The sequence below is a fragment of the Amblyomma maculatum genome, chromosome 2 (genome assembly GCF_055883805.1).
Source record: "Amblyomma maculatum isolate TAMU_Amacu chromosome 2, ASM5588380v1, whole genome shotgun sequence".
Classification (NCBI taxonomy): Eukaryota; Metazoa; Arthropoda; class Arachnida; order Ixodida; family Ixodidae; genus Amblyomma; species Amblyomma maculatum.
This window is the reverse complement of record NC_139345.1, coordinates 140,180,299-140,206,266: the sequence shown is the minus strand read 5'-3', so window position 1 is coordinate 140,206,266 and position 25,968 is coordinate 140,180,299. Positions and strand designations below refer to the sequence as shown.

General features: G+C 45.0%; 1 protein-coding gene across 1 annotated transcript in view; it reads right to left on the bottom strand.

Moving 5' to 3' along the window:
• Nucleotides 1-25,968, bottom strand: part of LOC146200076 (nephrin-like) — a 91,502-nt gene that overhangs the window by 46,533 nt on the left and 19,001 nt on the right. The window contains exon 2 of the mRNA XM_084595339.1: nucleotides 12,800-12,910. Within this exon, the coding sequence (XP_084451465.1) occupies nucleotides 12,800-12,910 (111 nt within the window). The remainder of the gene's footprint in view (nucleotides 1-12,799; nucleotides 12,911-25,968) is intronic.

The window sequence follows — 25,968 nt, the reverse complement described above, 5'->3', positions numbered from 1 at the left end:
TGCAATCGTGAGAAGACGAGAGCGTTGTTCTAACTTGGTGCCGCAGGCAACAACGATATTGTACTCAGTTATGGTGCGACCTGATTTATCGCGTGTTTCCGACAGCATACTGTAATGCCAGCTCCCAAGATAATAATCGCTGTGGCAATAGTAAGAAAGCAACGCCAACATAAGCAATACAAAAACTTCAACTGAAAATTGCAAGAGATGCAGAACGAAATCTATAACACGGAGTGGTGCTATCTTCAAGCTCCATTTCATCTGGCATTGAAAAAAAAAAAAAAGAAATCGTTCTTGCCTCTATTTCGGAAAAATCTTACAGTTCGAAAGGCTACGAGAAGACTCATTCTGTCATGCATACACAAGGTCTTGGAGCTTAAAGCGACATCATGTCCCAATGAAAGTTTAGTAAGTAGTTGTTCACCGTTTCGCGCTGAGATCAAGCTCCATGAGTGTTCTTTCTTGAATGGCCGACTTTCATAGCTGTTTCGTTGGGCACACGTCTGATCCGAAGAGATTAGTTTTTCAGGGCTTCCTTCAAGAAGGCAGCAAGAATCGTAATACTGCGGACAGTCAGAACGTAATGATTGGTATATCGACTTGCATGGCTTGCACCAAACGTTGCAAAACACTGTCTTCAGAAGAACGCTAAGCCTTGAACACGTGTCCATGCTTTCTTTTCAATTTGACATTTAAGCGAAGGTCGTTTTCTTGATTCTACCTATAAGAAGGGTAAAGTTGTTGAGCGATAGAAGAAATGCTCAGATTTCAAAGTGATCCGCGGGCGCAACCTTCACCTCATTGTTGGAGCGGTTCCTCTAAAAGCAGCATTTATAAGGCAGTAGACAGACGAAAAGCAGGAAAGCTTCCATAAGTAGATAGACCACAGTATAGAGTACTTTCAAAGTCATCATTGTTTCATACGGCTTTGGCTTACTTTCGCTCTCCTAACTGTAGGCATTTTCCTCATTTCATTCTGAATCGTTCCCCCTCTCTTCAGGACCTTCCTGAGCGCTTTTGTAATTTCCTCCGTCGGTAGATTTCTAAGTTCGTTCGGTACTAGGCTTCTTCGGCTGTCTGTCCGAGGCATCGTATTAGAACGGCTCTTGGTGCCCAAGTTCACGATGGATTTCAGACGACTTTCCATACGCCTATACTTGCATGTATTGCGCTTCTCGTTTTCTTTTTGTGCACTGCTGTGAATGAAACCGGAGGGCACGCTAAGTGACTCGGTCGTTCGCACTCCGCCTGTATACCATAGATACACAACTGGCAGCAAATGTATGGCTCATACCTTATATAACCATGTGCTGACTGAAGAGAGGGGCAAAGAGTCCGCCTTTGGTGAATTTTTCATTTTCATTCCTCGGAGGACACTTTCTACGGGACCTCGTACGGCTTCGCCGGCTCAAAGTGCCATTTATCATTTTGCCGTCAAACATTAATAACGGCGCGGGACGTCTCCTCCTCTCTCTTTTTGATCATTTCGTTCTATCAGGCTAGCTCACTTTTTGATTTTTCTTACATTTAATTCTTTCCCACCGGTGTCACGCACATATAACGGTCGTGGAGTTTCTTTGCGCCAGCGCGAGTATATCGAAGTGCGCTTTCACATATTGCGTGACCGCACTCCGTGCATGCAGAGTCATGGCTGCACGCGAAAGCTATCATCCCTTTTATGTGACCGGCCACCACGTGTATTTCCGCCTCTTTCCTTCTGTTCCCGTCATGTCGAACTACAAATTTCCCCCCTCTTACTGGCAAAAAAGGGACTATAGAAAAGGCTAATCCCTTCATTTGCAGGCTCTGGATCAGTACGCCCCACCACGCGCGGATGTTAAGATCTTAGTTTAGCGGTTTTTCTGACGCCATTCAATGTTCCGCTTTGTTCTGTTTCTATTCTGCTACCATGGCGTCGGGAATGGTAAATATATATGCATAAAAAAAATGACAGGGATGGGGGAAGGCTATAACTTGTTCACCTGGATAATGGCCCGATTATTTATAAATAGAAGCAGGAACCAGGATAGCAGCAGGCTGTGGTAGGAATGCGTGCTCGAAATGATTTAATTAGGCGGAGGGATGTGGCAAATATAGCTTAATTTGCTATGGTAAACTCGTCAGGAAGTTTAATATCGCCTTGTATTGCTTGTGCCTTTGAGTGCTAAAATATACATAGACGCCAATGCGCATAATAAAACATAGCCACTCCTCCCTCTTCTGTTCTGGAAAATAGAAGAAATAAAGAATGCGGTGGAAGGCAGAGGTTGAAGGAATAAACGAGTGCATGCAATCACATTGTGGTGTACTTGAGCCTGCCCACGTACCTCAGAGCTTGAATCGTGGGTTCGCACCCCACCTACATGTGCTTACTTTTCTTCTGATACCCCAAAAACTCCGTCAAATCACAAAAATATTAGGCGCCTAATTAGCATTATTTAATATAATCTTATTTAAAGCCGCGAGAAGTGTTCCCCGACTCTTTCCTAACATTTATCCACTGTTTATAACTTGAAAATCACCAAACTTAGCAAATCAGAAGTAAAGATGTGAACAAAAATTATTCGGCGGTACCATACTGCATAAAAAATAATCCAGGAACATATTTGTTGTATTGTCATTGAAAACATTATAGCAATACGCTTAACTTCGTTTCAGTGTTTAGCGGCCAAAGCCTGTCATTCTTCTTTTCTTCCTCTTCAGTCGACATCTTTTCTTCTTTTTCTACTTCGCGTTTTTCTGTACTTGTTATAATATCATTACTTTATTATCTTTTATTACATCGTCAGAACAACCTGCAACATCCGTACTGGGGAAATAATGTTCACGTCAGAACATATTGTGACGTCTAGCTTACACATTTCGCTGAATCTCTCCTAATCTCGCTGACATATATCGCCAAATTTCGCGGACAAATCTCGTCGACGCGAGATATTCACAATGAGTCTAAAAAATTAGTTATACTTTAACTCTAATAAATCCTAGTTGAATTGCGATAGCAACGGTGGAAGGTTCTTTTGCCTGCTGCATTATTCCCCTATCAATCCCTATCAGTGTAAGGTGCTATATTATTGGGGACACTTAAGCTCCTTCTTTAAGAGTATGACGCGAGAGCGTAAGTTATCAGTCTTCTTATTTTCCTTTTTTCTTTATTTCTTCTTCTTGTTCTTCTTCTTCCTCGACTGGCGCAATATTGCTATCGCAATAAAATGCTTTCACCATAAAAACAAAACAAAACACAAAACAGAGCATCAATGCGAAGGCGCACTTAAGATTAGTTCCCAAGTGCCAAGCAGCTGCGGTTGTGATGACGATCATGAACAACATGAAATCTATGGTAAAAATTGTCAATCCAGAATATTCTGCTGTCCCTCACTTCATTAGTCATTAAATATTGCAGTAATAAACTAAAGTGTGTTCGAAATGTTTGCACTGCGTGACTAAAGTTCGTCCTACTCCACTAGACAAATTGAGGGAAATGTGCCTGTTACCGCATTCCTGTGTATAAACCGATCCTTCCGGTGCACAGAAACGGCACGCAAGCAGGAGACACTCGTCAGTCAGAGTATTTGAACTACTAAAAGAAATTTACAGCGTAGCCTTACCTGACGGCAATGAGACAATTCAACTGATCAGATACCGATGATTTTTGTGCGCATGAATTGGAATGTTACGTAGAAACATTTCATGGGTTTTAGTAGGCGTAATAATGTAAAGACGGTATTCATAAATGTAATAAAAATATTGATATGCATGCATGCATGCATCAGGAAAGATGTAAAATATAGCTTAAGGTAATGATTGGTAATAAACGCACGGCCGAGAAATTAGAAGGGAAATACTCAACTCGGCATTTAGATTGATACTGTTTAATAGCAGACAAACCAAGAGCAAAATAACGGCTTGAGAGGCTAGTTTGCGCCACATATCTGAAAACCAAGAGCAAGCGTTATAACATTGCCAGACATTGGTTACCATTTTAAAGACCTGTGCGCATTCATTCTTTTACAAACCTAGGTGCGCGCGCTGACGCCGGAAATACCCGAAAAAGCTGCTTCGGCTGCACTGGTGCGTTGTTATCTTAATGAGCTTGTTTGTAACAAAGCTGTATTGTTTGAACGGTTGACTTTAGAGTTGATGTAGCGCACCTTGCATCCTGTTGGTCGATATGTGAGTCATTCGGGCAAAAGAGAAGAGGATTATATGTCGGGGCGCTATTGAGACAAATACATCACTTTGAAAATAAAGTTGCACGTACTTTTTTATTCCGTTCACTAGAGTACTCACCAACTGTCGATGTACACTTGTCTGCAAGGCCCACTGTTCAATTGCAATTATAGGTGCGTTGCGTACACATGTCTTAACATGCTACTCTCCTGCTCCATGCATCCAGCCCACGTCCACACGCATATAGAAACACCGACACAAACGCTCTTCGAGAAGAAGTCCAACACAAATCTATCCATGAGTGTTTTAAAAATGCATCGATTTTGCAATCATATGTCGTCCTTTGACATTTTACATTAGGTGTAGCTGGAGTTCAAGAACGACTACAAGGTGAAATTTGAAATTTGCATGTTGGAAAGATATTTTACAAGTATTCATATATTCCGCATCCCCAGCTTTTCGCCCTACCATGAGACCCCCCCTATAGCTTTAGTTTTCTTCAAAGCTTGATATTGATCGGTGCGTTGTGCTAGGCGTTGCAGTGTCGTGTCTTGCTTCCCGCTTTTTCTTGTTCCGTGCGCTATATGACACCTTTTTTGAGAATGAACTTCGAACATGCAATATCTTATTCTTTTTTGATACTGCGACGAGATCTCTTGCATCTCATCTCGAAGGCAAGGCTTGGACAGATCATATGACCCCAACTCGCCTCATTGCCCTACAAGCGACGAAAACAAGCTGAGGCATGCCCAGCAAGCGCAAACTGCCGGTGAGGCGGTTGATGCATGTGATCAAACTGCGTCCTAAAGTAATCCTCTCATCCTCCACGTGGGCTCCATGTTGCGCTTGCATTGGCGGCAGATTCACCTGATGCATCACTGCTAACCCGCAAGTCACCTGCAGAATCCCGGAACTTCGTCCGCACGTACATATAAGCGAGTGTTGAGAACGGAGGAGGAGTAGAGAAGGAAATGTCGGGACCAGGAATTCACTAACCACCACCTTGCGAGTTAGGTCAGAAGGACTTACCTCGCTGTCAGTCCTTGTGCCGAACTCGCCACAACGCCACTCTAAATGTTCTTCACAAAACTGCTTTACGCAACAGGGTATACAGCTCGTTGGCCTCAGAATGAATGTAAGCGTCGTGATGACGTCGTAAAAAGAGCCACGGGATTTTTTATCATGTCCATGACGCAACCGCTTTTTGTGCAGCCTATCGAGTGGTGGCATACCATTTCGCGCCCTCATTTAGCATCAATCTGCTAGTCGAGTCGAAGGTTAGTTTACGACAATATTTTGAACCGATGACATAATGTACAAGCTTGGTTAAAAGTCCTGAAGCCCAAGAATTTTCGTTTCATCCACAAAATGGAGCCATCATACAATCATTTCTTATGATTTGATTTCTGATGATTTCTTATCACAGCAAGAAACTTTCGCATAGCATTTCACGGCCCTTTATTCTTTAATCGCGCCTTGACGGATTCATTATTCGTTTGAAAAGAACATCATTGGGCTTTAGGACTTTCGACCATGGCTGTTCTCCCAATGTATACCGCTAATTGATCTGTAGGAGTCCACCCAGTGTGAGACGATAACAGGTCTTCCTTTCCTGAAAATTCAAACAAACAAAAATATTGAACCCGATCGCCGGCGGCTAGGTTTCGATGGAAGCAAAACGGAGAGGCGTCAGTTCTTGTTGTGGGTGTAGAAAGAAGGAAAAGAAAATACATGAGTCTGCTGCTGGCTCTGTAGCTGAGCCACCTCTGCTGCCTCGTGCAGACAGAAGAGAAAATAAAAATGAAAGAAAAAAGAAGAGGGAGAGAAGGACGCGCGTACCAACAACAGCCGTCGTCCACCACGGAAGGAGTGGCGGGTGCAACGACGGCCTACAACAGATAAAATTCGGTGGCTGGCTAGCCCCTGCCACACGCGGCGTTGATCTACCGTCCCAGCCTCGTAGGGTCAGGAACTGCCACTTTTCACCACCTCCAACGTCCCCCCTCCCGCGTCCGTGTGCTGTGCGATATCAGTGCATATTAAAGATCCTCAGGTGGTCGAAATTACTCCGCGCCCCTCACTAGTGCTGCTCTTTTTCTCTTTCCACTTTCAATCCCACCTTCCTATCTTCTCTTCAGATGTCCACACAAACAAGTTTGACAGATACTGCACCGTTTCTTTTCTTGAACCAATTACTTATTTATTTACAAATATCGCTAAAATATCGCTGAATGAAAATGCGCCGGGAGCGGCGCTATAGCGCCTGCTCTCACGTCGAAATCTAAGCTTCCTCCTGGGGTTGTATTCACCTCTGCATCACTTTTCTTCGAACAGAGGACGTGACAAACAGCAGTGGTCACTACACCCAGACGTCTGCGGTGGGACCAAAATAGCTAACGTTGTATTCCAGACTTCCCAATGGTACCAAATGGACTCAGAAAGGGCGAGAAATAACGGTATTCGGAATTTGAGAAAGTTTGGTTTAATGCTTTGTCAACAGACTAGCCTCTCTTCACAGCGACTCTGTTACCAAGTGCAGAATGCTCGAGGGACTATTCCTGCATGTATTTTGTCTTCTTTCTCTTTCTTTCACACCTACATTAACTGGTATATAGATTTGATGCCAACATCATTTCATATCCCTCTTGGAGACTTGTGCTAGTACGTTCGCTTGTTTAAACTCATACATTTACTAACTGCAGTCACCATTCTAAGCTTAATTTTGAAGCAATATATGTTAATAACAAAACGACTACAGATACACGATACCTACGCTATTTTAAACCAGGAGGTTGGTTGAAGCCGATGACAATGATGACAAGCTTCCATTTAAGAATAACATTCACCACGCTCTGTGTAGCCTCGTACTTCGAAGTGAATCGGAACCGTAATTTTGGTTTGGTTTGTGGGGTTTAACATCTCAATGCGACTCAGGCTATGAGAGACGCCGTAGTTTTATTAACATGATAACATCAAAGGCCCCTTGCTTCGGAACACACGATGTATAGCGTCAGCACTGACGTTATGTGCGAAAAACGCCCACGTACGCCTTTGACAGGTAGCACTGTTGCAGGTGCTAGGTGGTGGGGGCCTGACACTGATTGGTTGACATGTTATGTCACAAATCGAGATCACATGATATGGCAGAGTTGGCAGAACGCGCCATTTCACGTAGGTACTTTCAGACAGACGTTTGTGATTGGACAGCCGACACGGTACTCCTAGGCCACGAAGGCCTATTCGCATGGAATGGTCAAAGCTGGGTCTCATACCTACGTATCTCGTGAAGTATTTCGCATGGCGAGTAAATAGTGACGATGTACTAATGCGTTTGTTATGACGTGATAGGGGCATAAACTGAGGAATTAGGTAGTAAGTGAACAGATGTAGGCAAGAGAACGACGGTTCACAGACCGCCCAGGTAGCACAGAATGTGGGGCCCTAGTAGGTCCGATATAGGCAAGTGAGGCTGAGGCAACCATCATAAAACCTGTATTGGTCCCTGATGGGGCAGAAGTGGGAAGCCCCATTTTGGCTTGCCTCTGTTCCTGCTGCATGGGTCTCAGCAGCGTTGCTCGGGCTAATGCAGAGCACACTCCTGCATCCAAACCACAAGGGTCCCTTGTCGGATATTTGAGGGCAATCCGACCTAAATGTGGGCTCTTTATGGGAAAGCCCTCATAGATCCGAAATGAGGCAGCCCCCATTAAATCTTTGTGGGACCTACATCGGCCGTAGTGGGGAAAAAGCAGACGTGTCCATATGCTGCCCCAATCGGCCCCTTGCAGATTACTTGAGGGCAGGTGAAATATGAATAAGAGCTCAATTATGGCAAGCCTTCTTGAAGTACAAATGAGGCAACCTTAGCTAAACCGAGGTAGGCCCAAATCGGCTGTAATGGGGCTGGAAGGCGGGCGTGCTCGATTGGTACCAAAATCGGTCCCTTGCGGGGAATGTGAAGGTACGTGCAACAGCAGGTGGGCTCTAGGTTATAAAACAACACCCAGCCCAATTGGGGCTGCTCACACAAAACTGCTTGATATCCCACATGGGCCGTAATCGGGCTGAAAGGCGGGCGAGCCCACATGATACCAAAATCGGTCCCTGAAATTTGAGGGCACGTGCAACAGCAAGTGGGCTTCAGGTTCAAAAACAACACCCAGCCCAATTAGGGCTGCCTACGCAAAACCGCTGTAGGTCCCACATCGGCCGCAATGGGTCTAGAAGGCGTGCGTGGAATTGTGCAATCATTCTTTCAAACTTTTATTTGTATTAGATGTAGCCCTAAATTACTGTTATAGATGGTTGGTATAACAGAATTGTTGCCATTTTTAGTCGTTTGAAGTATTAAATGGCTTTAGTTCTCGCGCTTGTGCAAATTTCGCTAAAAATGCTAAAACATGCTAATTGCTAACTGTTGCTCCTTATGCGGTTGCTGTGGTCAGTATGCAACTCTAAGCACAATATTGCTGTTCAGAACACAAATCTCCATAGCCTGAACAAGATGTACATGACGTCATTTAGGCTAGATTAATGTTACGAATTATTGTAAAATTTAATATTGGGGCTGTTTAGTAAGGGCAGACAAGTATAAAATAATTAATTATGTGCATACATATAAATTGGGAGAACTTGGACTAGGGCTTGCCATCAATTACCTGTGTCGGACACCTATAAGAATAATGTTGGCAAGCCCAAGTGCGGCTTCCGTATAGAACCCGCATCGCTCTTATGTCATTATCTGAGGGGCTAACCAAAATAAAATATAAATGTTAATCCAGTGCGGCTGCCTGAATCTGTCCAAAGTACGACCATCGAGGGGAGTTGGAGGGATGTGCCCTTTTGGCAATGCGGGAAAAATGTGGGCAGACCCGCAAGGGCTGCCTGCATCGGTCCCTAGTGAGGCCCATCAAGGCTTTGTCGGCAGCCCCCTTCAGGCTTACGTCGGCCCCTCTTGCAGCACCCACATTGAGCCCACCGCGGCTGTCCTGCATTGCCTACATCGGACCCACCAGGGGCCCCCCTTCATTGCCCACTTTGTGCTACCTGGGAACCATAACCAAGTCGCAAAAAATTGCAGGGAATTTTTTGCTGTTACAGCACAATTTCTGCGTGCGAATTTTGCACCGATACTGTTTCAACAACAAATATTTTTGTAGCGTCAGATTGTTATTTAGTTACAGCCGAGAACTACTACCAAAAATTATTTTCAGATCTACAGAAAACCATCACGTTACTACAAAACATCGGAATAGTTTGTCTCATTTGTGGAATATCAGTAATGTTTGTTTTTCGGTTTGAAAACGTGTGAGAATAATGCTGTCGCATCATATTCTTAAATGCGGGGATTGTATAACAAACTTTTGCTACATGATAAGGCCTCTTGATTGCCGTTATGCAGGAAACATTACTACGTACTTCTCATATCAGTTGCAGGAAGGTAAATAGTCATTACTTCTTTCTAGCCTGCTTTAGGTTATGCTACCCGACAGCTTATCGCATAAGCAGTCGGTTAATCGAAGTTGGTGGAAACGTACCTTGCTGCACCCTTACCTCTATCTTCCTAGCGGCGGAAAACTCGCTTCACGCTCTTAAGTTCACTTTAAAGGTACATGTTTGATTTTATTAATGAACTCCAGCTAGTCTAATCCTATTCCACCGAGAAAGCTCCGCGCTTTTGTCTCTTTGCAAAATTTGGTATTGGTTTAACGGATACCGAGCCTTAGAAAGCTGTCCTAAAACGCAAAGCTACGCACTGTGTTCACCTGGACATACGGGAGAGAGAACAAAAACGAAAATAATACAGTTTTAATTGGCTTCAAATTCTTCATAGTTGGACGGGCGTACCATTTGCACATTAAATTAATGAAACCTTTATCCGGCCACTTCGAGCTTAGCAGACGAGAATTTCACGGATAAGCCATGCGCAAAACCGAGCGGTATAATCCGAGTATCGTTATTGAACATATTAGAGCTCGTGAAATGAGTCGCTGCAGTTCTTTATCTAATTTCGAACAAGAAATGCGAGCCCGGAAGCGCACAGCAGTTATAGCCAGATAGGCATATAACCCACGCAGTCGTCCAGACCCGCGCCTGCTAAGTTACGGTTTCGTTTCGTGCGGATAACATCACGCCGGTGGACTTTTCTTTGGGTTGTTTTTTGGATAGAGTTCGCTTACTGCGCTATTAGCGCGCATTTGACCCCGGAGAGAAAGACAATCCATTAGGACGTCACGAGAAGCGGCTTCGAGGCAGGCCATTGTGATATAAAAAGGCTCTGCTATCAGATTATCCATCCATTAACGGTTTGGGAAAGTTCGTTGTCTGTAGGGTCTTCGCGAACCTGTCTCGGCTGTCCTTTTTTCAGCACGCCCTCTCCTGAGCGCACATCCGCAGAGCATCCTTGCGGACAGGACGACGTGAGAGTGGGCATGACTGAGCTGCGCACCAGGCAGATGGAATGGAAGAGAATGATTCCTTGTTGGCCGGAAATAGAAGAGGGCACCGCCATATTTGCCGCACCGCATATATTCACCGAGGCGCGAATAGGAAGGTAAACGCGCCCGTCCGAATGGATGGCTTCGGCCCTTTTCCTCGGGGCAGTCTTATTCCGGAAGAACGCGATAGTCTCTTTTTGGCAGCTAGGAGAGTTGCCGGAGTTTAGTCAACTGAAATTTCTCGCCTTGCACTTCGTTCTTAAGAGCTCACTCCGGGGCGAGTTTTAAACGGTGAATTTCCTCAACACGGCCCTATCGATTGTTAAACATAACGCAGCTCTGCCGCGGCGTTTGCCGCTTCTGTTTGAAGGAGGTTAAAGGATCCTGTATAGAGGGAGCAGCTGTCTGTGTGTAAATATAATAATCACGGTGCTCTTCCCAGGGTAGATATTCTGTTTTTTTCTTCGTTCCATTTTTGTGGTCTGTTATATCCGCCTTCTGTACCAATATACTTGATAACTTGAGAATTAATATGAATTCGTAGGAAAGAGAGCCCGTCGGATTTTCGCAAAAACTTCTTTCTAAATGATGTAATACAGAGCAGACAGATCCGCCATTTGCTTCTTCCTTGTATTTCGAAAATAGACGCCCTTCTTTTTGACTTCTCGCACAAGACAACTTTGTCTAATTTGGGATGAGGAGCACGCTAATAGAAAATTGGGAACATTGGGAATTGGGTGGCGCGCGCGCCATCTCCGACGACGTCGCCTTGCCAACGCTAGCTTGAGCGCGCTCGTTAAAGGAGAGGCAGAAAACCACTTGAGCTGCAATTTTTTCCACTCAATATCAAGGAAGGAAATGTTATTGTTTCTTCTAGAACATAGTTTATTGTCATTAAAAAAAATGTAAAATATATTTGTTTCTTTTTCTTGTTGTTTTCCTTTAATAGTACTTATGTGTTCGTTGTTAAGTTTTTAAGTGCACGCAATTTTCACGGGCATTTATCAGACGCGTTCGAATGTTTACTTTCAATATGTAGAAAAAATTAGAGTTGTAAGCATATGAGAGAATATGCGTTGTGGGCTCCTTTCAATGTGCATACATTGTTGGATGCAATCTTTGGAGGACAGCAGTTATTATGCTACGACAGCAAAAGAAAGAAAAACGACTGAAAGCTCGTACTTTCGTATGTTTTCCTTTATGCAGAACTTCTAATTTGTATGGGCACAGGTCAACGAGAACACTAAGCTTCCTCCCAGACCGGCCGCGTCTGAAAGCGAGAGCTCTATTGCACTGCTTGGATAGAAAACCGCGAATAGACTATTTTACTTATAAACTACATTCCTTGCGAGAAAATATGTTTTCTTTTTTTGTTTTTGTTGCAAAAACCACCAAACGTGTTAAAATACCCATTAGTGCTAACAGGTGCATCAAAAGCGATGACGTCAGCACACTGCTAGTGGTCTCAACTCTGTATGTAAATCAACACCCAAGAAATGGAGCAGCCGCAGAAACTCTGTGCTTCAGGCAGTGACTTCATGCGACCTGTTGCGGCAGTCTTTAAGGATTGCAATATCTGCAGAGCAAGGTGCGGGTTGATTGCTGCTGCTCGACTATTCAGCTGAGAGCCATCCAGGCCACCGCCGCTGTGTCCCAGGGGAGCGTGTCCGACTGGGCGCCAAATTCTAAACCGTCCCTCCTCCTAAGGATGCCATTTAGAACACGCTACGCAACGTCCAGTTCTCTTTCCTCTACTCCCGCATTAGGGCTCCTTTCCTCCCTCTCGTTCTCTCTCTTTCTCTTGTCATGTATCACTCGCACCTCTGCTCACGACCGCGGGGACGCTGAATATGCACGCTATGTTGCAAACACCCTGTTCTCTCGTTCCTCCTTTCGCAACAACTCATCCGGACCGCTTAGAGCCGTCCGAGAGAAGTCGCAGCGCTCTCGTTTCGCGACGAGCTGCACCAAGACGCTCGTTTGGATGCGCTCTAGAGACGCGAAAACACTACGCGTGAAAGGAGCCTTGCGATGTGGTGCTCCGGTTGCGGTAAGGATCCCGGCAACCGGCTCCACGACTTAACGCTGTTCCTCGAGACTTCGGAGGAGGCGGGTGTGTGGTCATTAGCACTAACGTGGCCGCGTTCATTAGGCGCGCGCGAGACGCCACGCCGCCGACGCTGTTTGGGTCTCACCTCCTTTGACCCGGCAGAGGAGGCTCAGACGAGAGCCTTCGTCGTAGGGCCCCACGGTGCCGTGAAGACTGCGCCCCGATTCGTCTACGATCACGGGCAGCTCCGGTGGCACTGCGGAAAAAAGAGGAGAGAGATGGTTAAGAGAGAAAAAGAGGAAGAACTGAGAAGCAGTACTCGAGCTGGAAAAGGAAAGGTCGCACGGGAAATGTGAATCTGCGAGCGCCACTGACGTAAAGTGTCAATGTTGGTCAGAGTGAACGTTGCTCTTTCATGTACGAAAATGCGTGAAGCGCGTTAACCTGATCAGATCTTTAGCGCGAGCAATGATTCCCTTTGGACGCTTACATTGCAAGAAAGCAGTGACCAACAATTGAGGCCACATAAGATTGGGCATTTGGTAACGTAAGGTTTCATCATTCGTCTTTATTCCACGGCCACGGACTATTATGGGAAATCTTGCTGCCTCAAGTTCGACTATATTTAATCGCGTAAATGGACAGTTCCAAAATGAACTAAGTGTACAAAAAGGAAAGCAAAACGCGTGGTTTCAAGTCTGCAGCAAAACTAATCTAGCCTTAACATTGGCAAAAAAATTGCCGTTGTTTAAATTACTTCGGCTGTTTTAGCTTGTCTCTTCATTGAGGCAAATGATTAGAGAAGCGATGTATGTTCAATTATGGACAACTTTTATTTGTCACACATATTTCATACCAACTAGTTGCTCTTCCGCAAGTGATAGATACTACTCTTTTCTGTTCCTGCAGTAGTCGGGCGTCTTACCACTGCACCACCCCGGCGGAGCATTATCACTAAGTGTAGCGTCATTGTCATCGCTGCTATCGTCCTCACGCTTGATGAGGAGAATGATGATGTGCGTTCCACGATCCCGGGCATGGCGCTGTTGGTTAATGCACTCGGCTAAGGATCTGAGGGATGGGGGTTCGATTTCCGGTTGAGGCAAAATTTATTTATTTATTTATGGAGCTAGCTACGAGGGGCAACGGCGAAGCCGCGAAACGCAGGAACGGGCGCCAATAAGCTGCACTCTAAAATAAGTAGTATATTTGTTGACTTGAAAGCCATGCGCATGTAAAAGGAATGTAGAATTCTACCTCTACGTTATGTTTTCTTTGCTAACTTGCGTTTTATTTAGGCTGAGCGAGTGCAATTAGGAACAGCAGTATTTCAGAGGAGAACCAGGTGCTGAGCGCAAAACTTCAGAAAGCACATGAACGCTTGTCGATTAGTTGCTGCTGGCAATACGGGGCTGGGAATGAGGGCATTAGGGGGGAATCGGGGCGCTGCGGGGGTTCGCCTGCGAAAGGTGGTTGTACTTGTTGTAGGACGTCAATGCGCTCACCACCGTTTCGGTGGCGGACAACGGCTTTTGCAACGCACGTCTTTCTTCCTCGCTCTTCTTTTTCTTCACTTCTCTCTTTAATTTCTCCTCTGTCTGCACGAGGCAGCGGATGTGGCTCAGCTGCATAGTCACTAGCAGGCCCTGCATTTTCTTTTTCTTCCTCTTACAGTCGCGAACAAACAACAAAAACAAACTACAATCCACTCCGTACCATGCATCTTCTGTCGCACCATGTGCTAGCAGCGGCTTCTGCCCGTATCCCAATACTACGAAAGCCTTCCTCAATGCTCAATATTCTAATGCAGTTGTGGTCTAGCACCGTGGACGAAGCGTGCAACTTGGGCTGGTTTCTTCTCGAAGCGAAAGCTTCACTGCGCTAGGTAGAGGCAGCCTTCACGTGGGCGTCAATTTGACCTTTCTTGATTTCACCTTCAACGAGCAGGAGGACGGACAGTTGCTCTGCGGTCAGGTGTCCACAGAAAATTGTGACAGATACACCAACACACAATGTCAACGTGGGCTAGCGATTGATCTTCCAGCTCGGGTGCAAGGAGTCAAAAAGAACTCGGCGAAAGAGCGCAGACAGTAGCCAACCCCAATGGGGTTCTGGACTGAGGACTCCAACCGCCACTACAACCTCCTAAACATTTTTATTAAAACATATTTTCAATATTATCTTCTGGGAGCCACAGGACAAAGTGTGGCTATAAATATACTGTGCCTTCCTTTGCACAAAACATTCGAACGCTTGAAGTGTAACCTTGTGGACCACCTTGGTGTCGTACCACAAGGTCACATTTTTGACGCTTTCACCATTGGTTGACTTTCAGCTTCGTTTATTTGGCTTGTGGGGTTTAACGTTCCAAAGCAAGTCAGGATATGAGGTGCAGGCCACAGTGGAGGGCTCCGACCACCTGGTGTTCTTTAACATTCACCGATTGTGTACAGCGCACGAGCGTCTTGATTTTCATCTCCATCGAGGCGCCGCGGCTAGGATTTCATTCCGCATGTTCGGGCACAGCAGTCGAGCGCACCAACCCCTGAAGAATCGCGGTGGGGCATTTGGGTGACACTTGAACTTTCAAACTTCGAGCTGTGAAGAGAGACGAGGGAGGTGGAGAACATGATGAACCGCGTGGATGATGTCCGCTTGGCGACTACAGCCGTGGAGGCACAATGTACCCTCACGTATCTTTAGTCGCGAAGGCCCCGGCTCCCTTCCAAGTTCCACTAGGCTTGCGGGAGGTGACTGAGGAGACTCATACATAAGTGTAGAAGTAAATTTTCACTCAACACATCTCTCTCGCGCTACGGAGGAAACAGCCATCGCGGACATCAGTCGATGGGTATAAGAACGAGGAGTAATCGCGCCTCGACTGAGAACTAGCAATGGATGCCAGGGGCGATGATGATACGCTTAGGGCGGCGTAACGATGCAAAGAGGCCTGCCAAGCGTAATTGTGATGTAAAGCCTTCGCTGAAAATTAACTATGCTAAACTTTTGCTAAATGTTTGGTTATAAGAGAGAAATTATCTCTTACAAACTAACAACAAATGATACGGTTCGCTGTGAACCTACGCTATAAAATTTCGAGGCGATTAACAAAAAAGTGACAGCTATCTTACTGGATTAAGTGTACATAGCGCATAGGTGTCATACACAGTAATTATTTTGTCCGCGGAATCATTATTCGAGCAAACAATATTCATTAACGATGCGATTTGGAGGCAGAGGTCAGGCAAAGTTCTGTAATGTCCGCGCCAAGCTTTTCAAGTTTGTTTGATTTATTCCAGAATTGTACAAAGGAAAACCCCAATTAACCACGAAACTCATTACGGACGCAGCGCTGGAGGTGCGCGCTTGCAAGGATCTCTGGCAGATAGCCAAGCGTAATGGAATTAGCATTCAATAACAGTAGACGCCGCGGCTACGAGAGGTCGCAAGACGTTTATCACTGTGTGATGCCTTTTGTTTTCCATTTCTTAAATTATTACTGGTGCTAAGAGATGAAGAGTCAACGACTATAAAAACGCTTTAGAGCTGGCCTTGCTATCAAGCATGTCAATCAGTTACGGAAAGGTATAGTAATAAAAGCCTACTAATAACACTAGGTTTTCTTATTTTCTGTTTTGCCTGGCGCTATTCTACTGAACAGGAAATGAAATGGGCGTGGATAAAAAACATTTCGTAATGTAAAGACCCGAGACTGGTGGTTTTACGAGTTATTATTAGCATTAGCGATGGAGCACTTCCACCTTAGCACTTGCAAATGTTCACAATCCTGAGCACACGGATGATGAGCAGGCTACATTAAACGAAGGAGTTCTCTCGCACTAGAAAGCACGAAAGTAGAGCAGAGCATTCACTATCCGAGAAAGCAAAGTATCTCTCGCCCTTTAGGTTCGCGCTAATTGTGAATATTTGTCTTTTGCACATATTAAGACCCTCATGACAATCTCCTCTCTGTGTTTTCTTAATTTTGCTGATCTTTTGAACGGCATTTCAATTTCTACTAAACGGTCCAAACTTCTTCATTGAGGCTCATGGCAATGCTTTTACATTCAATCAAACTTAAGCAACAGCAACAAAGTGAAAGGCTAGGTAGAGGGCTACGCTGCCGTTGGTACATAATAAATCAATAAAGCATGCTAAAAGGAAGCTTTCACGTCCGCAAAAAGATTTCTGTGATGCGGTTTCTTTATTGCATTTTACAATAGCGTTTCTTGTCCGAAACTATTGGCAATTCGTCCTTACCCTGAATCCATGCGACTCATAATAAACGCTGCTCACTTAATACAGGAGGCTGATATCGCAAAGACTTCGCAAAGATATCGAGGGTGCAGTCTAGCTATGCAGTGGAAGTGTCCGTGGTTTTCTAAGGAATATTAACTTTTAGGTGATCCCTCTTCAGGCGCACAAAAGCAAGAACGCAAGCGGATGGAAACGTTAGTAATACATTGAACTAGGTTATAGATATGCATGATCTGAGCGCAAACAAACAAAATACAAAGTGTGCAGAGTGTACTTGACGAGAACATACGAGATCATGATTCTGCGTTTTACGCTACGCATCTGTGGGTGCCTAGCACAACCGGAGGTCATGCAGTCGGTGTGACTGCAAGCCGCACAAACAAGTTTTTTAATCTTGATGTAGGGTTTTTTTAGCGGAATCAAAGACAAGGAAAAGAAAGGCGAGTCGTACACACACAAGCGCTAACTATCAGCTGACTTTATTCGTGTGAAGGCAGCATTATATATAGGCCGAAGGGCGAATCCTTCGGCGACGTTATATAGATATAGCTGGGCAAGGGCGGAGAAAAAGGGAACCGTTTTATTTCTTGCACACGCCCTGGCCACGACCGGCGCCATCTGTTTACGATGGGCCGCAAACAAAGCTGGCGCATTGCTGCCATTGGCGGTGCTATTGATGCCCCTTGTTTGTGTGTTGGTTTACCAGGAAACTGCTGCGTTGCCTGCACCGCTTGTTGCTAGTTGTAGGAAATACCCCGAGCTTTATGGAGGGCTCAAGACAAGCGTGGCATTGTGTTTTGTGTGGAGTCTGTAAAACTGCTTCATTTATTCTTAATAGAACCCACTACTACTTTTCGAGCCAAGAATAAAAAAAAAAAAACAGAAAATTTGTATATAGTGAATGAGCTCGAGGGCGAGACTTGAACTGTGGTTTGTATACGAGCGCGGGACAATTGTATTACCGGCTTCTCTCGGACCGAGTTGAGGTCACGTGTTTGTAAGCAGCTTTTTTTTTTTTCCTTGTACGCTCTGTAATTGAGTTTTCAAATCTAGTTTTCACTTTCAGTCTTCACTGACCCCGTGTAGAGCGCAGCCGTTGCATAAGAATATTCGCGATAATTCGAGAAGAAAAAGAAAATCGCATCTGGGTTCAGGAACCTGGCAACAATGCGCGACGTAACGAAGCTCCCCCCCCCCCCCTTTCTCCCCAAATCCTAACTTCATGTTATATTTCAGTAGTAAACGCCACCTTTAGACCTGCGTAGCCTTTTTCCTTTTCCCACTGCCACACACGCTAAACCTGGCTCGCAGTCACCCTTTTCTGAAAACATTGGAACATTTAGAGGAGGGAAACGGCTTAAATATTTCAATAATGGGTCTATTTTGTATTTTATGTTTTGTTTTTATAATTGTAAAGCAACAATATTCGTACAATATTCGTTCCTTGATGCTGATTTCCCATGGAGGCGTGTGTTTCAAAACGTTGGACACGCTGGAAAGAAGGAGGCTGTCGCGCTCGATTAAATTAGTTATAAAGAATCAGTGGCCTGGAAACGATCTCGCTTGGAAACCTCTTAATACTGCAGATTGCCATCAATCTTGAGAGATATGTTGCAAAGCTTTGAAAAACCTCGTATGCATTGCTTATTTTCGACGAAGCAATTTCGGCGCGCAGCTGAAATAAGCAATGCTGAAAAGCCTAAAGGCTCAATGAATAACATTCATACAGTTTAGACATTGCCTACGAAATGAATATTAGTACAGAATCAGAACAGACAAATAATTTATTTTGATCGGCTATTTAAATAGGCCCGAAATAAGAAACGACTCTTGTCCTTCTTTAAAAGTAGCAAATGGAAACCAACGCGGTTGTACGGGTCCCCTAGGGCTCAAATTTAGGCACTTGTCATACCGCGCACGCTTTTGTGAAATTGAAAAGAGAGCTTGCGTCAATAGCGACGAGTACACCTTCAGTCCTTTCTCAAAGGAACCATCTTCCAGATCTTCCCAGCTTATAAAATATATACCGTGTAGGTTGCTGCAGTGCATTAATAAAAGCACTATCGGGAAGAAATGTTTTCAGGACGCCTGAAGGTCAAACGATGCCTCAGGGTCTAGTAGTGCGCTGCTCCAAATCTTACTTTCGGAATTAGAAAGGCGACTTATATGCATTAGTACCTACATAATAGCGAAATGAGTTGACTGCAAAAGAACGTGGCTCTCGTGCTCCTTGATATCTCCTTGCGCGCCCGAAAGGCTTTCTAGACTACATATCACAGCAGAACAATATGATGCAAAAGGGTTGTTGGGGTTTGAGCATTGCTTAAAGCTAGTACTATACGAGCGAAAGCCGTGAAAGTGGCCACGGGAATGTCTGCAACGCCGCCTTTTCAATGCGCGATTTTTTATATGTACTTTTCCTTTAGGTTCACGGAGTCAAATCATATGGTTTGTCTGCCTCTCAGGAACGACATCCATCCACTCCGCTTCCACCAAAGACTAGGCCGCAGCAGCGCCGACGGCTTGCCGCCGTCGCTTAGATAGCCGTTCTTCCCGTTCTTGGGAGTTTTCCACGCACGTCAAGCTTAGCGAGTCTCATTTCTTTGCTGTCGAGCCTTTTCACGTCAAGCAATGACTTCACGGGAATGCTGAAGTAGCTTCTCGGCATCTCCTAACGTGCCTTGCACTCCCCGCTCTCGTTCATGGTTCGGCTGATACCTCGCTGCGCGGCTAGTCACGTGACCATGCCGGAGCCTGCGAAGGCTTGGTGCTGTGGCGGACACCAAAGGTGCGTGACAATACTTTAGACTAGCGATTCGGCTTCGTAGAGGTCATAGAAGACGTCCACACGTTCGCGTAATGAAATGAGTCTACCCGTCTACGCCTCACGCTAACTCTCGGCATAAAATTCAACTAAAACTTTGAATAACAGTGATAATGATGCTTTTTAAAACATGCCGATAATATAGGTGAAAAAACACGTGCATAACAGTTCACAATTTTTTTTGCAGCAATATGTTTGCGTGTTTCGTCGTCATAGTGCAAATAGGCTATATGTCGGTCTGCTTGTACCAGACCGTACGGCCGTACTGCTCACGGCCACTCACAGTTTGACAGAAGAGGACGTTAGCGACACTTTTATTATTTTATTGCTGATGCTGAAGTGTACATACTTCTCGCATCTGTTTGTCCACACAGTTGCGTAAACATGAAAAAAACAAAACAAAAGGCTTTAAACTTGACAAAACTTTCGACTAGAGGTGATACCTGCCTACTACAGCAAAAAAAAAAAAAAAAATACTGCTTTCTATTACACATGTCGTCTGTAGTCCCTAGGTGAGGAAAACGTTGGAAGAAGACAAAGGCAGCAACAAGTTTAATTATATACAGCACGCTAAAGCGAATGTGCAAAAAGCCGGCATCCTGAGCTGAATTTTTCGAGATTAACTGAAAATGCACGGAAAAGTTCGCTACGGGTACTGCAGCAAGATGATGTGCCTCTTCTCATCTCGTATATGGCACATAGTTGCGTCTACCGGTCAAATTCTTGTTTCCCCCTGCCAAGAGCGCCGTCTCTCCTCCTGCCATACCTTACGTTGAACGGCTAACTACTCTCCTGTTCCGTAACTTCGCCCTCCTGTACGTGCTCGCCAATGCACGTCAACATTTGTCCACCGCAATTTGAAAGACAGTGCCTACGCTTTTGTACGCGTTGATTGTGCCTGCCGCCCACTTTGGAGCTAGGCCAGTATAGCTTTCGCTTTAAAACTAATACTGCACAGATATCGAGTACGAATTATACATGCCTCCAGGAAAACTTATGAATGGCGAAAAGTAAGATGTGGAGGTGAGAGCCGATGGTACGATTCGTGTGACTTTAGCCTTGGATGACCTAGCAGAAGGCTTTATGACAGACTTTAGTACTTAGCACACATTGTGGAGAAATGATGATGGGGACAGTGATGGTGATATCCCCATGGCGGCCAGCTTACAGCGCTTCTTAAAAGTTTAGCCGATTGTATTCTTATGGGCAGCGCCTAGTTAACCTGTTCTACCTCTCTCTTTCTCTCTCCCTTTAGCCTAACTGGTAGCTTAGTGAGATCCTACATCAGCACTACCATGCACTAACATGTTAAGAACTACCATAGTAAGTACTGTCTTGGCACAAAAAGGCTGCATAAACGGGGTGACGCACGAACACGCAGAGAATGACACGGTACTGCGAGAGATTTGAAACAGCTTGCCAACAGCTCAGCAACAAACAATACATTTTTAGGGTGTGAATGAACTGAAACGATCGTATGTTATCGCAGTGTAAAAACGAACGATAGCTGATGCCCTTCAAAGTGTCGGAAGTCTGAGGAGCGGGTTATTTGTGCGAAAGAAGATAGACACCTGTGGACGAAACTGAAAAAAAAAAAACAAAAAAAAAAAAAACAACCTCGCGTTCTCTTGGAAATCAACTAGCGCACTTCAAAACAAAGACACAGGAAGAGAACGACGACACAGCGCTGTGTCGTCGTTCTCTTCCTGTGTCTTTGTTTTGAAGTGCGCTAGTTTGATTTCCAAGATGAATTACCAACTAGCCCGTTCTTCCACCCTCGCGTTCTCTGTCTGCCTCTACTTCGAGCACTCAGGTTTTTTTTTTTTCCTTTTTTTATCCACACAGTGCATGTTAATACGTTTCCTATTGAGTTACGGAGCAAGTCACTAATTTGTGGAAGGAAGCTTGCATGTAGGTATTGCAGCTTCAACCAGTTCGCAATATAATTCACTATGTTCTGAATCCGTGCACTATTGGTCATTGTGTTCAGAAATTGTGAACTAAGGGTCACAAGAATAACCTGAGATTAACATAACATTGCGAAACTAGGAAAATAATGAATAAAAAAATTATTTGTTCAAAAGAACCAAATTTCCTGAGGAAAATTTCAAGGGTCCACTGCTCAGGAATCCAGCAGCCTTGGCTACCTTGAGAGTCCTAGTAATAAGTTTCTAAGCTGCGAGCTGAAGCCTCGGTGAATTAATTCTGTGTACGCCTACCAGCGCTACCAGATTGTGCACGAGAGATCAACATTTTCTATCATTGTTTTACCTTTATCCCTCCCTCTCGTTGTGTGATTGGTGTCCCGGAGCTCCTAGGTCGTGTGGAATAAACTGGGCCGGCCACTGCTGGGTGGTAACCTGTTAGTTTTCAGTCCCAAGTATATTTTGTTGAATAACGTCAGTTAGAGACAGGTGTTTGTCCTATTCCAAGACAAAGCTCCTGAGTAAAAATTCCACTACGTACCCGAAAACAAAGATTAAAGGAGTGCTAATAATTGCCTATATATAACAGATAACAGTGGCGTGTGTAAACAAGAAAACGCGGTCTTCGTTGTTGAACTGCGCGTAGAAGCTTCGGCAGAATGTGCGAACCTCGTGTTGACGAGTGGTATCGTCAGCTTTCTATTACAAGTACGAAAACGCGCAGCATTGTGACATCTACAAAGTGTCAGATAATTTACTAGTAACGATAACTCGTTCACTTACCTTGTGAGCCCACTATGAGTAAACATACATGCAGTGTCACCTTCGAATTTTTAGGACGCGCACTAAAGGATTACTCACTTGGCAGCCTCAGCACCACAAACTCAAGTAGTGACGCATGCTGCGCACTGGAAAGAAGAGTCCACAAAAAAAAAGAGAAAAGAGAAAACAAGAAATTGAATGGCGTCGCTCCTTGTTTCCCTCACGGGGCTCTGACGAGGCAACTATATAGTTTCACGCCTATTCAGGCCTAGCGGCGGACAAGGCAAACTCCGGCTCAAAAGGTCTTTTGTTCTTCCTTGACGTACACCCGGCCGCCGTTACAGCGCAGGCAAGCTGAGCAGAACTGTGAAAACTCCGCTGCGTCGGCTGCGGTAACAGTAGGAGTGGCGGCAACAGCCGTCGACACTGTATATAGACACACATAACAAGCACAGTCTGCTAAGAGAGAAAGACGAATGCGTTGGCGTGGGAGCGCGATAAGATTTGAAGCACGGCGCGTGGAGGCACGGCGCGTTGGCCATAGGAAACCACTGGGAATAAAACAAGGGTGTCAGTGACAAACGAGGAGCACTGTGCCCATTGTTTTCACCGGATCTCAAGCGTCACGAAGATGGGCGCCAGGAAATAAAATAAAATTGTGGAAATAAAGAGAGAAAAGAAACGCTACGGAAAGACGAAAAAAAGAGCTCTTGGCTCTGCTGTCGGTGTCCGGGTCATAAAAAGAAGATGCAAGTCGGAGGCTTGGTGTAAAATGTATACTCGAAGCGATGAAAAGGGGCTTTGAAGTGGGGAAATGTTATATGAGCAGAGAGAGAGAGAGGGGAGGAGAAGTGCCAGGAAGAGGAGATCGCAATGAAGTGCGCAGGCAAAGGATCGCAGGAGTGGAGAAGAGAGGTGGAACCGCGAGCAAAGCCTTCTTTTGAAATATTAACAAGCTTACTTTGTTCTTGCGGGCTGCGGGCTCGCCGCACACAAAGGAGGATAGCGAGCTCAAGACAGGAATGAAGAGAAAGACGGGAGGCTTCGATGAATGAAAAGAGGTCGAGCGCTGCCGACCGCGGCGTTTTCAATTCCTGAGGCGTGCAGCTTTGGGCGCCGAGCACGGAGGCTCGGTCGAGAAAAACCTCCTGCTCAAGTTTACGTATTTCTTCACTGTCGCTCTGTTTTGTTGTGTAGTTTCCATTCTCGCCGTCGATATCGCACCGTTGTTCGGCGCTTTTCTTTCCAGCTTTGCGGGAAATCAAATGATAAAAGAGCCGTAGGGACGGCCGCGGCAGGCTGCTGGCCCAAGCCGCTGACCGCCCAGCAGAGAAGCGAACACGCCTCGTTCGGGGAGTCGTCGTGTGCGCGCTTTTGTTTTGTGTAATTTTGTTTCGTACACTACACGGCCGTCCAGCGGTTGGTCGACGGAGGAGAGGAAAGCCGCGGAAACTGGAAAAATGAACTGGTTGAAAGAGTGAGACAGTGGTGTCTTGTGCGAAGCTGAAATAACTTGCCGCATGCAGCGCCCCCTTTACTCCACTCCTCTCCTCCGCTCACTCTCTCCCTCCTTTTTCTCCATCCTTCCCCCCTCATGACATAGTTCTTCGAACAAAAACAACGATGGATATGGTACGTAGAGCGGATAGAAAAAAAGATTGCTACGTGGACATAGCGTATCTCAATACAACGCATGAAGCCGGTGTTCGTATAAGGAACGTGGGAAAAGAATCGGGAGATGCCCACGGACAGATAGATAGATGTATATAGACTCAGCTGGCTGACGTGTCTGCGGTTCAAATGGGTCTGATCGATCAACGAGGCGTGGACTCTATTCCCGTGGAGGCAACTTTCAGCTGACTTCTAAGACTTCCAAGCCTTTCTTCGCTGCGTTAGTTCCGAGTCCTTTATTTTTCAGCTTTCGTTTATCCCTGGTATAAAAGTTGAGTGACTGGTAACTAACAAACACGACTGCAAATCTCGATTAAAAAAAAAAATGTTTTGAAACTTTCAGGAACCAGCTTAACCCCGTGGAACTTTTCACACAGTTTGTCCTAATATTGGCTGTTGTTTAACTGTTTTTATTGTGCTTCTCATAAATCTTTTTTTCCTGCTTGTTTAAGCTAGCTTCCGATATCTGTAGCCGAGTTGCCTAAGCCACGAGAGGTTTAGCGTTTGGGCATAGGCCGTCGGTATTCACAACATATAAATCCATAGCACAAAGCCCAAGCATAGAACAGAGAAAATCGAAAGCAGTGAATACCTTCACTATGCCTTTTGTGCAGTCCTCGCATCTTTTGGGCTGTTTGAAATTTTAGGAACTCGATACGCCGATGACAAATTTTGCCCTCTTTGCAGAAGTCCGCTTCCTGCATGCTGACACTTTTCGGCATCGGGCAGTCCTTTTGAGCAGTCATCTAAAGGCATAAGTTGTATTTGCGACATGGAAGCTAGCAATAAAAACGTCTGCACGTTGCATATGTTGTCTTAAAGCTTTCATAAATTTATGGACACTTTTATTCCGAATTATTAGGAGCACATAATGTATGCTCTTAAACCTACTAATTTTAATTCTAAAGAACTGAAAATGACTAAGCATGTTAGGAGCTGGTTCTTCATTGAACATTCACATTTTAAGCCAAGCCAATCTCTATTCTATGCGCTACATACTTGGCTCCCCGCAAAATGAACCAAAGAATGACTGAGGGCTCCTCTTCCCTTCAGTTCATTGATGGCCATTGCATTAACGAGTGTCCTACGTTGATATACGCGCGTTATTTATGTGCAATCGTGATGGCTAAAAATGTACACTCCGAGGGCACACTATATAACAACCTAAAACGAATATTGCTGCATCCGTAAATTCTCCAAAGCCAATAGTCGCCTCAACGTTTCTCCTTCTTGCATTCCCTCTTGCCCTCTTGCTGCCTGGCCCGCACAGGTGGCTGAACGGTCATGAGATTTTTTTTTTTTTTTTGTAGCTTAGCAAGAGGTCAAGTACTTGAGCATTAGCGGCGGCTACACTTTGGTGGAAGCGAAACGAAGAAACGGCAGTGTTCCGTCGGTACCTGCCCATTCTATAGAAACCCAGTAGGATAACTTATAGCCCTTTTTACATGTACTCGACAGCGGAGGGTCGAGTTGGGGAGCTGAGTTGAGTGGACTCGATCCTACCGGGTTTACATAAACCCGAGCCGAAGAGAGCAGAACCGGCTCAGGACGAGCGTAGAGGGTATGGATGGATGGAAGGAATATAGGAGCATCCCCTTTGAAACGGGGTGATAGCAGTTTGCTATCATGGCCGTTTTTTCTTTATATCTTAATTATTGTTTTAGATCAGCTAACTATAACATCATTCTATTTGTTGAATTTTTGTTTCTACATTACTAACATTATGCTACTTTTCTGCTTTTCGAAATTTTTGTATATTAAAAGATGGTCTGTCGTTCTTGAAAGTTTCAGTGAAGTCACGTGAGTGTTTTTTTTTTTTTAACAATAGTGAATATTTAACCAAAAAATTCAGTTTGGTCTCTCAGTAAGATTGCA